Source organism: Chinchilla lanigera, unplaced genomic scaffold (genome assembly GCF_000276665.1).
Source record: "Chinchilla lanigera isolate Chin_1 unplaced genomic scaffold, ChiLan1.0 scaffold00146, whole genome shotgun sequence".
In the NCBI taxonomy this organism is placed as follows: Eukaryota; Metazoa; Chordata; class Mammalia; order Rodentia; family Chinchillidae; genus Chinchilla; species Chinchilla lanigera.
Genome location: NW_004955547.1, coordinates 2,125,489 through 2,139,128, shown reverse-complemented (window position 1 = coordinate 2,139,128; position 13,640 = coordinate 2,125,489). Strand labels below are relative to the sequence as shown.

Genomic DNA, 13,640 nt, shown 5'->3' with positions numbered 1-13,640 from the left:
CTTTCATATGGAAATACATAACTGGAAATTTATCAGCCATTTTTCTTACAACCTAGCCATTAATCAACCTCTTGTTCAAGCCTTTCTAAAATTTCTGTAGTGTTCTGCTTTAAAGTAATTGTACCACAATTTCTTTTTCAGACAAAGGATCTTTGGAATACTAAAGGAGCCCTCCATAGTCAAGCAACTCAGTAGAAATCCCATTCTCTACTTCCCAGGGCTAAAAAGAAGTACAAGGAAAGGAAAGGAAAGGAAAGGCAACTGGCTTTCTGAACCTCAAGAATGGGCTATATAATATCCTTCACATTTTCTATATGTTATTATGTTTAATCTTTACAACAGCCCAATGGAAAAGAAAATGAGTTTAGAATTTTTAATTTCTCAGGATCACATGAGTAAATAAAGAACTTGAGCTCTGAAGTTAGTATTGTGTAGTAGTTAATGGTTAAAGCCCTGGAATTATATTGCCTGAATTCAAATCCTAACTGTATTGCTTACTGTGCAATCTTGGACAAATTACTTTACTCCTCTAAGCCTTTAGCTGCCTCTTAAAAAATGCAAACAATAGTATTATCTATCTCATAGGGCAGAGGCTGGGAGCATTAAATGAGATAATGCTTTGGCAAGCTACTTTAACATGATTTCTTTCTTTCTTTCTTTCTTTCTTTCTTTCTTTCTTTCTTTCTTTCTTTCTTTCTTTCTTCCTTTCTTCCTTTCTTCCTTTCTTCCTTTCTTCCTTTCTTCCTTTCTTCCTTTCTTCCTTTCTTCCTTTCTTCCTTTCTTCCTTTCTTTCTTTCTTTTTTTTGAGACAGGGTCTAAGTAGTCCAGGCTAGCCTTGAACTCACTATGTTCAAACTTGCAGTGATCTTCTTGCCTCAGCCTCCTGAGTGCTGGGATTACAGGTATGGCCTCAAACTTTCAGTGATCTTCTTGCCTCAGCCTCCTGAGTGCTGGGATTACAGGTATGCGCTACCACACCCAGCTCAACATGATTTCTGAGTTACATGTGACTTTGGGTTGCTGCCAGCACCTGCTCTCTTTATGCTTGAAGAGTAATGATTCTCACCAACTGTCCTGGATCAGAGATAAATGGGAAAGTGCCCTGCTATGGCAAAAAAGCAAAAGTGAAAATCCCCAAACTATGAAAAAATCATCATCACTCAATTGTAACTACATAATTAATGAAGATGTGAAAGTTTTTGATGAGACTCTAGTGGTGTAATGTCTGGATGCCTTTTTTAAAAACAAAAAAAAACCCCAAAAAACAGCACATCATATTTCTTAGTCTGAGGCCACAGGAAAAAGTACATGTCATAGGCCAAGCATGTATACTGCGTAAAACGTGCTTGTAAGCCATCAGCGACTCCTACGCCGCTCCCTGCAGCACGAGTATATACAACTCCAAGCGTAAATAGCTCAGGTGAAGACAAGCTAATCCTTGGCTTTGGACACACCCAACAAGCTTGATGTGCAAAGAGGTCACTGTTCATTTGGCCTGAGTGAGCAATTAATACCTCAAATTTTATAATTAAAATTAGCAATATTAACCTAAAAGTATTAATATATTGTGTCTTTCCAAGAAAAATGACTATTTTTCCCACTTTTCAAAGGAATTAATATTTAAGATGCCAAGGAGATCTCTTTGACATCAGGAAAACCTTGGTACAAGTTCTACTTAAGTAAGTTCCCAATCTCTAAGGACAAAAATCACCTACTGAGTAGGGTGGTGATAAGAAATAAATCATATATATGCCTTTACATTGTGGTACAATTCAGTATATGGTAGGTATAATTATTATGCCCATTGTAGAAAACTGGAAAAGGATAAGAAAAAGAAGTCACTAGTCATTTCTCCTCTCAAAGGTAACTACTGCTAACTTTTACCAGTCACCTTTTAAATGTAATGTGTCTTTATATGGATGTGACCTCATACCATAGATTGTATGCTTCCGTTTACTTGTTATGTTCTTTTGGACCTATTAATCTAGGGTTTTCCCACACCAGTAACAGCTGGCTATAAGAATTTTTTTTAATGGCTTCTAATGACATAGCTTTTCATAGTGATGAAGCCCTGGGGAGTGATGTACTCTTGCCTAGCCACGTCTTCCTGCCACTTTGGGGTCTGACCCCCTGGCATTGGGAATCATCAGTTCAGTCACCATCATCACTTGGACCACTGCCGAGAATCTCCCAGCGCTTACAGGGTGCTGAGTGTGCAGGCTCCCTGAAAACCAGAGGCAGAGCTCTGCAGGCCGCAGCGCAGGGTGGTGCAGAAAGCTTTATATTCCACAGCCATCTGTTCAACTGACTCTCAAATTCTTCTCCCACACAGTATAACAGAAGCTGCTCAAAAACAAAAACAAAACCCCCAAACCTGATCATCTGCCTTCAGCTAGAATTGAAACTCCGTGTTGACATCTTTTCTTATCCCTTCTTTTCAGGGAAAGAAGCAAACTGTATTATTTGGCTTAATCATTTTTAAAAACTGCCATGACATCAGCATTCAATTTAGTTCTACACATTTGCATTGCGCCAACTGTACTATCACGCTGGCCTGTCCCTCACTCTCCATTGTTATCAGCTCTTGGTTTTTTTTTTTTAAAGCGAATATAATTATTCATGTAATTGTAGAGCCCACAGTTTACCCTCAGACACAGAATTAGTAAGAGTCAAAGTTAAACACAATCATGTGAAGCATTTATTTTGGCTACCTCTCTGGGTTTGGGGAAACTTTAATGATACTTGTCATAGTTCCTATAGTTGCTGATATTAAATAAATGTCTCTAGTAAAGTACTAATGGCCAAGTGACTGTGAAGAAAAGACAGAAAAATTAACTGGGAGACAGAAAACTGGTTTAAGATTCTGGCTCTAGCGCTGCAGAGCTGTAAAGGCTAAACAAATATAAGTCCTCTGAGTCGGCTTCCCATCTCAAAAACAGGAATACTAATCTTCATTTTGTTAGCCTTCTAACACATTTACTTAGAACAAATTAAATAATACATGTGAAAATACTTTATAGGCTGGGGTGCAGCTCAGTGTAGAGCACTTACCTAGTAAGCGTGAGGCCCTGACTTCAAATCAGCAACTCCCTGCACCCACACACAGACTAACTGGTAGCTTGTGAACAACTACAATTGTAAGGGGGGAAATATTTTCCTTTTAAATAAAAGGGCAGGGACATATGAAACAATATCAAGCACATCCATAATGGTTCTTGAATGCCTGCCTGCCTGCCTGCCTGCATGCCTGAGGTGCTGGATTGAAAGTGGGGCCTTGTGCATAACCAGGAGCACCTCATCACCGGGAAACTTCCCTAGTGCTGCAGTTTGAATTTTTATGTTTTTGTTTTTGTTTTTAACCTATATTCTTATAACTGGCCTAAGTCCTGCAACACAGATCATTCTGAAAGACTTCATCCACGATTACCCAGTTTCCCTCCACACATGCACCATGCTGATCCAAGGGCTGGCTCTCTCCATGCTGTGTTAGAGGATGCTCGAGTGTTAGAGCAGAGTAAACTGACATGCTATCTCAAGGCACCACAGTCAACTAAAGAGGCACCAAGGAAAGTTAAGGAATTAGAGGTGGGAAAGATTAGGATCACTGAGATTATAAAAATTTAAAAGTTAAAAAAAAAGGTATTAACAGCTTAGAATTGAAAGAACTGTTAAAGAGATAGCATTTCCCAAAGAGGGGGACCATTATCCGAACTCCTAGACAAGTGATTCTGTGAAGCTATTATATGCAACTCCTCCAGACCCTGACATTTGATTACATTTAATATTCATCTCTTGCTTCCCTTCTCCTTCCTCCCACATACGCCATGTGCTCTGGCCCCAACCTCCCACTGTTTCCTCCTTTGACTTATTTCCACTTCCATCCCTTCTAAGAGACTTGGTGGAGTCTCCTACGGGCTTCTTTCCTCTCCTGGCCTGGCTCTCCTGGGACACACCTCCTACCCCACCATTTCGGGTGAACTCCCTCTTTGGAAAAATGACATCTCATCCTTGCAAAGCAGTCAGAAAATCATCTCAAATGATAGTGCTTTTTTTTTAATAGAAAGAATAAAGCCTTTAAGTTCCAAGCTGTTTCCCTAAGAAGAGAGGAAATGGGGGAGAAGCAATGGTGGTTCCAAACCGGCTCAAGTTGGTCCCTGGTGGCGGCACCGTGGCATTCTCATTCCATCCCGGCAGTCAGTCAAAGCGGGCCAGGAGGGGAGGGGGAGGAGATGGGCAGACAGACTTGCAAAGAGGGGAGGAAGGGGTAAGATAAAAGGAGCTGATGAAAAGGGGGAGTCAAACGGGGAAGGAGGACAGAGGACACGGAGTAGGGAACAAAAGAAAGAAGAGAAGCGGGAGGATAGAGGGAGGCCTGGAGAGACCCACAGAAACAAACAGAGCCCGAGAAGAGAAAGGCCAGGATGCGTAGGGCCGGGAGGAGGGAGCAGTGGGATGGGCAGGGCCGGGCGGCGCATGAGACTGCCATGCCTAGCCTGGCTGTGTGTACTTCCTTACACTGTCGTCAGTAGCTGCCTTATCTATTTTCACCTCTGGCAGGAGCCGCCCGCCGATGTGGGAGCCCGGCCCGCCGATGAGCGACACCACGCCGTTGCAGTCCACCGTGCTGTTGCGCTTCACGCTGCGCCGCAGGCTGGGGAAGATGCGCGAGGAGCGGCTGCCCTGGCTGTAGCCGCTGTAGCCGCTGTAGCTGCTGCGGCGCTCCCGGGCCCGGATGGGGATGAACAGCGAGTCGCGGCGGCCCTCACTCTCCTCCACCGTGCTGTGCTCGTCGTCCGCAAACTCATTCTCCGAGCCTGGGTCTCGGAACCGCCCCGGGCCCCGGAAGCTGAAGATGCTGCTCTTGCTGTTGTGGCGCGAGAGGAAGGGGGAGCCCGGGATGCTGAGCAGTGACTGCAGGGAGGGAGACAGAGAGGAGAGTGGCGTGAGCCCGCCAAATCCAGGGAGCAAAGGGGCTAGGTCTCTCGGCCAGCCTATCAGAACACCAGCGTTCCCGCCAAGATCTGCCCTTCACTTCCCACTGTCACTTCCTTCCGTCGTATCCCTGGGATACACCTGTGCTTGACCAGTGACAGACCCACCTAACGCTAACACCAAGACACTCCGAGCTCCTGTTCCAGGGAGCCCATCTCCGTGTTCACGTTCACCCTGGGCTCACACGCAGCGTGTGTTTAGCTTACTCAAGGCAGTCCTTGCTGCACTTTGGTCCCTGGTCTCCCTGCTTTTGAGTTAGGTCAAAAACTATACACGCCTTCTCCCACCTCTTTTAAAGTCAGCATAGCCTTTTTAAAATAAAAAGGTTAAATATATAATTCCTAGATGACCAGTTATAAATTATGTAATTCCTAAGTAAACTCCTCTTTACAACCCAGAAAACTTTCTTTTCTCCTTCACCTCGTATTTCTACACTCACTAGAAAATTTTATGCAGACGTATTTTAAATGTTTTAATGCATTTTGCTGACCACCCTTGAACACTGCAACAAAAATGAGAAACAATTTTAAAATTAAGAATTTTTCCTGTGACCAACAAGTCCCTAAGAAATTTTTAAATATTCTCCTGGATTTTCATTGCAATTCTCATGAATAATTGATCAAGCTACCCAAATATATTACACACTTTACAAGTAGTTTAAAAAGAAAATTTTGTTAAAATACACAAGTGAACTCATGCATCCAGTGAACTGGATGAGAATTTTTTCAATATCTGCTGATAGTAACGCCATTAGAATGAGAGTGCTCCCCATCAATTCCCCCCTTCTTCTAATAATACATGTTCAGTGCTGAGAAACCTTATTTACATAAGTATTATCTTGGACAGGAAGAAATCTGTTATAGTAACAAACGTTACTCAATTCCTTGGACCTCTTCCAAGTTACATGCCAAAAAAATCACATAGCAAACTATTAGCAAAATATATTATAATGATCTGTCAGCTGACAAATTAGGTCCTGTTTTAATTTTGTTGAAAATAAAGAACTGAAAACCTAACTTGCCAAAGAATTTGTTATGTAGTTGTTAGAAATACTTTTCTTGATTTCTGAAAATGATTCAAAAAAGGATTTATTATTTATTAATAATTATAGGGGTTACTGCTATACAAGTTCCTCTTCTACTTAAAGGCACATTCTCTAACCCAAATAAAAGGTTGGAATACTTAAAACATTGTTAACTTCTTTACATCATTGGGAAGTTCGTGATAAAATGACTTTTTCTTATCAAATGCTTTAAATATATTTTTATCAAAACCTTAAAGCCACAGATTTAATTTATTTATGAGTGTCCAGCACATGATCTAGTTGGCAAATCCATTCTCAGGGTCAAAGCAATTGGCTAGATTAGACTTATTTTTAGGTGAGGAAGTACTACCTCATTTTTCATTTTTTATAAATGTACAGTATTCCAGTGACAATCACCTGAATACTGAATTTACAGAATCCTAATACCCTTGATTATAACTCTGTTTCACTCTTAGGAGAAATACGTAAGACACAGATAAGTTCAGAAAGCCTTACAACGATTTAAGGTTCCTGGAATAAAAAAAATGTTATAGCCACTAATATATTCTTGTTCTTTTTTGTTTTTTTGAGACAGGATCTTATAATATAGTTCAGGCTAACCTCGAATTCACCCTAGCTCACCTTTCATGTGCTGGAATTACAGGTATGTGCCACCACACCCAGGTATCACAGTTATTAATATTTTCAATTATCCTTTGGTTTGGCATCCCAAAGGTTTTTGTACGGCAGAGCAATGCTCGACATGAAGCGCGGGGTGAGAACCGTGCAACATTTTCGATGAGTGCGAGGAGAATGCCTCTGCAAAGGGGAATGGTGAGCCGCTGTGCTAGGACCACAGGGCTGATCTCAGGTACAGTTACACGTAAGGCTCAGGCCTGGACATCAGATTCCTTAAAACTGTACTTAGAAAGTCTTTGAGGACCCCAAAGCCCAGTTTGAGGACCACTGCTCTAAAAGAAACAAACATGACAAACGTTTGACATTAGGCACTTTTCCTTACTACTTTGAGATACTTAGTTTGTCCAATTAAGACTTTGAAGCAACTTTCAGAATTTTAAACTATATGGGTTTTTTGCTTGAAAGTGTAGGCCTTAACCTTCTAAAATGGTTGCACTGTGCAATGTCTTCATGGACTGGGTCTGTGCCAATAAAATCTTTTTATTTTTATTTTTTTGTCTTTTTGAGATAGGGTCTTGCTATGCAGTTCAGGCTGGCCTTGAGCTCACTTTGTAGCCCAGACTGGTCTCGAACTTACAACGATCCTCCTGCCTCAGCCTTCCGAGTGCTGGGATTACAGGCGTGTGCCACCACGCCCGATGATACAATCTTTTTAAAGGTAGTACTTTTGATGATAACCTTGGAAGGACCGTTGGAGCTCCTCTTTAGTACTGCTGGCTTGGTCTAGAAGTCCATTCTAGAAGTCCATTGTCTAGAAGTCCATTGTCTAGAAGTCCATTCTAGTTCTGTGCTCAAAACGCTCCCAGTGTCTGTCTCTTCCAGTCATGTATGAGCCCCCTGCCCTTAGATCCGTACATTTTCTTAGAAAATTCTAATTTCAGCATGTTCTGTTTTCTCACCTGTCTTCATTTGTTATGAAGTCTTTTCCTGCGTTGGCTCTAAGCAGCTCACAAGTGTCTAAGACACAAATGAGTTTGATCACTGGGAGCCATATCAACAAAATCATTAATCACAGATCATTTACATAAAGGTCACATGTCATGTGCTATTTATATGCCTCTAGGAAAAGGATGCAGGTAAGCAACATCTCTGGTCAGCATGACTTATTTTATTCTGCTGCTGCATCCTTGCGCTGGAGAGGAGGAGGTGCACTGGTCGGTTGGGTTTTGTTTATGAGTGAAAGCTGTCACTTGTGTCTTTCCCCAGGTTGCTGGACTGGTAAAGCGATCAGGATCATCTCCCTTACTGTTCCCTTCTCACATAGCACTGTCTGGGCATCCTCACTGAGCTGCCGTCTCACTCTCCTGAACCTGCTCTACTCAGGAGTGTGATTCACAGATCAGTGGTAGTACAAGGCCTGTTACTGGTTTACAATGAGCCATGCAAAGAAACTGAGAGAAACATTTAGAAATTTTTGTAGCAATTAACATTGTCAAAACATCCAAGAATGTGATAGTTTTTCTAGAAATTCATTGTTACTGTATTTCACAGTAAGTACCAGTTCATAAAAATGTGAAAAAAAACTAGTGCTTCACCACAGATGTTTGAGAAAAACTGCTCTAAAGAAAGAGGCTGGAAAATGGTAAGTTTCTTAAGATGCAGATACAGAGGAAACAGCCATCAAAAGAAGAGTTTGCAACTCCGTTCCCAAGAGAGGAGGGCATGCCATGCCCAAGAATACCACACGGGACGTGTAAGGGACAGTCAGGAGGCAGAAGGGGAAGAGGAAAACATGGTCCAAAGCCTTCGTTGCTGTTTCTCCAGGGAGGCCTGGGTGAAGCAGGGTAGGTCAATTTGAGCAAGTTTAGGACTGTGTAGTCCGGGTAATTTCAGAGGGCTCTGCTCTATAGAGGTGGCACCTAGGTGTCTACTGCCTGGCCCTGTGGAGGTTTAGGGCAGGAGAAATACTAGTTTGGTACATGAGTTAGATAAAGTCATTTAATTAAAAAAAAATTGAGGATCTATGGTATAAAACAGAGCAAAGGATTTTAATATAATTGGGTATGAAGCTACTGATACAGTTTTAGGTTCCGTACTACAACTATTTTAAAAAATGGCCACTGCTGGGTTTAGGAATAGTAACATGGGGCCGGGGATGTAGCTCAGCGGCACAGCGCCTGCCTGGCAAGCCCGAGGCCCTGAGTTTGATTCCCGGTACCAAAAACAAGGGACAATAACAGGAAAGAACATTCAAAATTATCTGAAAAGACTATTGAGCTATTCCTCCCTTTTGTAACTGTATATTCATATGATATTGGATTTTTTCAAATATTGCAACCAAAAAAAGGTATTGCAACAGATTTAATGCATGTAGAAGCAACTAAGATACTCTGTTCTTATTAAACTAGAGATTAAAGAGAATTAAAGAGATGTCAGTAATACTACTTTTCCTACACTTTGTTTTGAAAAACAGTTCATTTTATAAAAATATATGTAATTTGTGTTAGTAATACAACATAAATTAGTAAATATTAAAAAAATTTTAGCTATAATTTCTAAAAAGATAAATTAAAAGTATTTATTTATTTATTTTAATGCTTTTATTTATTTTAAGTGTTTATTTTAGGTACCAGCAATCGAATTCAGGACCTCACGCTTGCCAGGCACATGCCGCGCCACTGAGCTAAACTCTCGGCCCCAAAAGTATATGTCTGAAATGCTCTTTGGGGCCTTCAATAGTTTTTAAAGATTTAAAATTATCTTAAAAGTACATAAAAAGCTATGGAGTCCTACAACTAAAAAAGTATGAGAATTACTGCAAAAGAAAAATTAAAATACTTTGCTGATATGGACTCTAACCAATAGTTACAAACTGCCCTAAGCCCTAACAACATAGGGAAATGGGTAGGAGACAGGTGGGGAGGAGATGTCTCGAGATAATCTCAGAATGTAAGGACGTAAAGGAAATGGACCCATGCCTCAACCGCACTGGGGGAAACCTGAAGCCAGGCCAAGTCCAGGTTAGCTATCAGGGGTGGCCAGGAGGAAAGTTCCAGAGCAGACGGACTTAGCTCTACTGCTTCCTACTAGCTATATAACCTTGGATCTGTTAGCCAATATGTCTAGGCCTATTTTTCTCAGTCATTTTTCCAAATGAAATCCAAGCAAATGCAGGAGAGCACTGAGGCAAAGAATATTACTATGGCAAGGTGTGTGTGTCTCCTAAGCAACTCTTGGCAGTTAGCCTCGGCCTCTAGGACTCTATGATTTCCTTCAAATGGAGAAATCAGAGGAAGTGGACATTTTCATGCAAAGCAGGACAGCTCAGAAGCCTAGTTTTATTTTTTGAGTTAGGGAGCAATCAATGTAGCTCTGTGCTGAAGCCTACGGATTAATCAGGGACTATTCAATGGCCAAGCACTAGCACTAAGGTATTCATTACCAAGCTCGGTGATGCCTCTCAAAACAAGGTCAGGATTGTAACAAAGTTGTAATCACACTTTTTCCTAAAAGGGAACTAGGACAAAGGTGATGTGAAGGTGAGGCACAAGTGGCACCAGTCATAAAGAAGTCCCAGAAGGGGTTAAATCAGATTTCCGAAATTCCTGCATCCACTTGTCTAAGAATATCTGAACGGCACCATGTGCAAAGAAGCAGTCTGACTCTAGGACTGCAAGAGGAGATATAAACATAAATATGTACATAAGGAAGAAATGAAGATATACATAAAAAAGTTGATGGAAAAAAGAAAATTTTCCACTTAGAGAATAAGGGTTATGCAAGTTTCCTTGAGAAAAAGATGCAGAGAATAACCATGACACGGATACTGAGAGACGGAGTGTCTCTTACAGCTTTCTGGAGCAAACCTCGGAGGGCAGAAAACAAACATCACAGACAAGAAACATCCAGCAGCTCATTCTGGGCTAAATATGGGGGCACCGTGACTGGACACTGAAAAGGCAGACAGTATCCATCGAGGGGGAGAAAAATGCTATCAACTCCATGTTAAACAGCTGGGCCTTTATTAGCAAATACAATTAATCTAATTAGGGGAATTCTCTCTCCCATTTTCTTACTATTTGGAACTGTCAGTATTTCTTTTAACTGCCCCCAACTCAACCTCCCATCTCCTTCAATAAGATTTTTAATTCTCTACCTTATGGAAAAACCAGACTATCAGGGGTCATATTTTTGACAACAAAGGTAAGCACCTCACCTCTGACTATTCCTGCAGCTTCAGGGTGTAAGTCCTTTAAAAGACCACATCTTTCCCCAACTTCTAAGACTATGACCCACTTCTAGTCTCCATTTTCTAACTGCACCTCTACCTCTCCTGGATTTCCCCCCTTACAAATTATAAAAATGCTTATTTTTATTCATATTCTTTAAAGAAGCTTAAATGAGAATCCTACACTTGTCTCTATTTCAAACTGAATATGGCAACCATTCTTACTATAGACTGAAATGTCTTAAAAGTCCTCAATGATTCTGATATAAAAATGCTTATTTTTATTCATATTCTTTAAAGAAGCTTAAATGAGAATCCTACACTTGTCTCTACTTCAAACTGAATATGGCAACCATTCTTACTATAGACTGAAATGTCTTAAAAGTCCTCAATGATTCTGACATTCCCAAGCCCAAAGGGCACTTCTGTTAAATCTCAATGCACTGATCACTGCCTTGCTTTCTCCAACCCTTCACTTTTAGTTCCTCTACCTCTTGGTTCTCTCAGTACCTCTAATGCCTATTTATCTCTTTCTCTCTTTTTTAAAAATCAGTTCCATCTTTTACGCCCACAAACCCCAATGCTTGTTTCTTCGGTGACTGTTTTTTCACCTGATACATTCTATGTGCATGATCTCATCAACTCTCATGGTTCCGAAGGAGAATAACATGGAGAATGGACAGGAAAGACTGGGGACACAGTGATATTTCTGGAAACTTTAAGGCCGAAGAGGAAAACAAAATCAAGTAGGGTTAGGAACACTGGAATCTCTCAGGTTTATTTCACTCAACACAAAGAGTGTACCTGATTCATGATGGAAAATTTCCTCCCTATTCTGTTGTCTGGTAGCCGAAAGGCTTTCCTCCTCATCCCATCTTCTGACTCTGACTTAAACACCTTCTCGGGATCCCCTTTCTCCTCTCCTTCAGAGAGTTCCTTTTGCTTCTTTTTCTTTCTCCGGTTTCGTCTTTCTTTGGCACTCTTTGAACTGAGTTTAGAAATTTCAGATGAGCTCCGAGGAGAGCCGACCCCTTCTTCACCTTCTTCCTCGATGGCGTCTTCCGAGACAGTGCCTGCTGAGGTGGCCATGGCGGCAGCCTAGGAAAGGAGACACAGGCAACAGAGAGATCAGAAGCACGACTTGGGGCCGCCCACACCAGTCAGGGAGGACCGAGCTTTTCCTTGCCATAATCAGAGAAAGGGAGCGAAAACCAGGCTGTTCAAGGAACTTGTAGTCAGGCCTGGCTGTCTCCACTTTCTAAATGACTTTGACTGAACAGAATCTAGTGGTGAAGACTTTGAGGTTTCTCCTTCTGATAATCTTAAACAAGAACACCACTGCCTTCTTAGTATCAAGGGACCACTTCTGAGTGGCTGGAAATAAGTGCTAAGAAACTTTATTATATATTATGGGGGTAACAATGTAAAAATCCATGCATATTTAAGTAAGGATTAGAAAGCTGAGTGTTAGCAGCTAGGTGTGGTGGGGATGCAGGTGAGTGGGCCACTATGGAGGCTGAGGTAGGACAGCTGAGCTCAAGGCCACTCAGACAGCATGGCAAGAGCCTTTCTTAAAAAAAATTAAGTACTGGGGTGATGGGGTCACAAGTCTGTTTTTCAAATTTTACCTTAATATTTAGTCTGTTTTTCAAATTTTACTTTAATATTTTGTCTTTTATCTTCTTTTTAAATTAGAATCCAATGTTCTTTTTCACAAAAAGGTTGGGTTTGGGCTGGGGGATAGCTCAGGGGTAAAGGCCATGCTTAGTATACATGAGGGCCCATGTTCAATGCCCGCTTCAAAAAACCCCACACCCCAAAAACCATAAAATGCTGCGCCTATATGAAGTACTATAAAAACTGCTCTGGTTTCTTTCTTCTTTCCAGTCAGAGCACTGAAGAGTTGAAAGAGTGAACAAAAGATCATATTAAGTCAGGAGGGTGGCCCGTGCCTATAGTCCCAGGTCCTCGGCAGGCTGAGACAGGAAGATTGAGCCCAGGAGTTTAAGGCCAGCCCAGGCAACACAGAGAGGCCCTCATCTCTTAAAAAATAAAATCGCATCTTAACAAACAATTTGGCTATTAGGGCAAATGGAACGAAGTGGGCTATTTTAATCAGGTTAACGACTTCTATTCGCCAGTGTGCCTGGAAAAGACCAACTACTGTGGCGATCAGATGGCGTCCTCGTCACTGCGATCTGGCAGGAAGGTGGGAGCACTTGCTGCAAAGAATCAATCACCAACCTGTGCCTCTTCCTGCTGTTTCTTAAGTTGCTCCAACATTGCTTTGAATTCAGCCTCTTTTTGCTCCGCTTCCTCTAGCGTTGCCTGGTTCTGCTCTTCATAAGCCATGGCCACCACAGCCAAGATCAAGTTCACCAGATAGAAAGAACCCACAAAGATGACCAGCACGAAGAAGATCATGTATGTTTTTCCAGCCGCTCGTAAGGTCTGTAAAGGCAAATCCCACTTTCTGAGACACCTGCATCACACAAAGCAGGTTGAAAACCCCTCATGAGTTCAGTTTCACTATAAGAGAGCTACTGGCAGTGTGAACAGGACAGTCACTGCCCTTCCTGCGGAGACCCTGAGCTCCCCCGGGGGCTGAGTGGCCTCCCCGTGCTTAACTCACACTAAGTGACAGTAATGCCTGCCACCCTATATGACAAAAATCTCCTTCCTTTTTCAAATATTCCCTACAAACTCTTTTCACAGAAAAAATTTTGATTTTATTTTTATTTTTATTTTTTTTCTTTC

General features: G+C 41.6%; 1 protein-coding gene across 8 annotated transcripts in view; it reads right to left on the bottom strand.

Annotated features, from left to right (window-relative positions):
* Positions 1-13,640, bottom strand: part of Scn8a (sodium channel, voltage gated, type VIII alpha subunit) — a 115,086-nt gene that overhangs the window by 62,172 nt on the left and 39,274 nt on the right. For all 8 annotated transcript variants that reach the window (XR_001232232.1, XR_001232233.1, XM_013508490.1 and 5 more), the window contains 3 exons: positions 13,128-13,334; positions 11,688-11,981; positions 4,549-4,911 (listed from right to left, as the gene is read on the bottom strand). Coding sequence is in view for 6 of the 8 variants with exons in the window: in XM_013508490.1 (XP_013363944.1) it covers positions 4,549-4,911; positions 11,688-11,981; positions 13,128-13,334 (864 nt within the window). In the remaining 2 variants the exon portion in view is untranslated. The remainder of the gene's footprint in view (positions 1-4,548; positions 4,912-11,687; positions 11,982-13,127; positions 13,335-13,640) is intronic.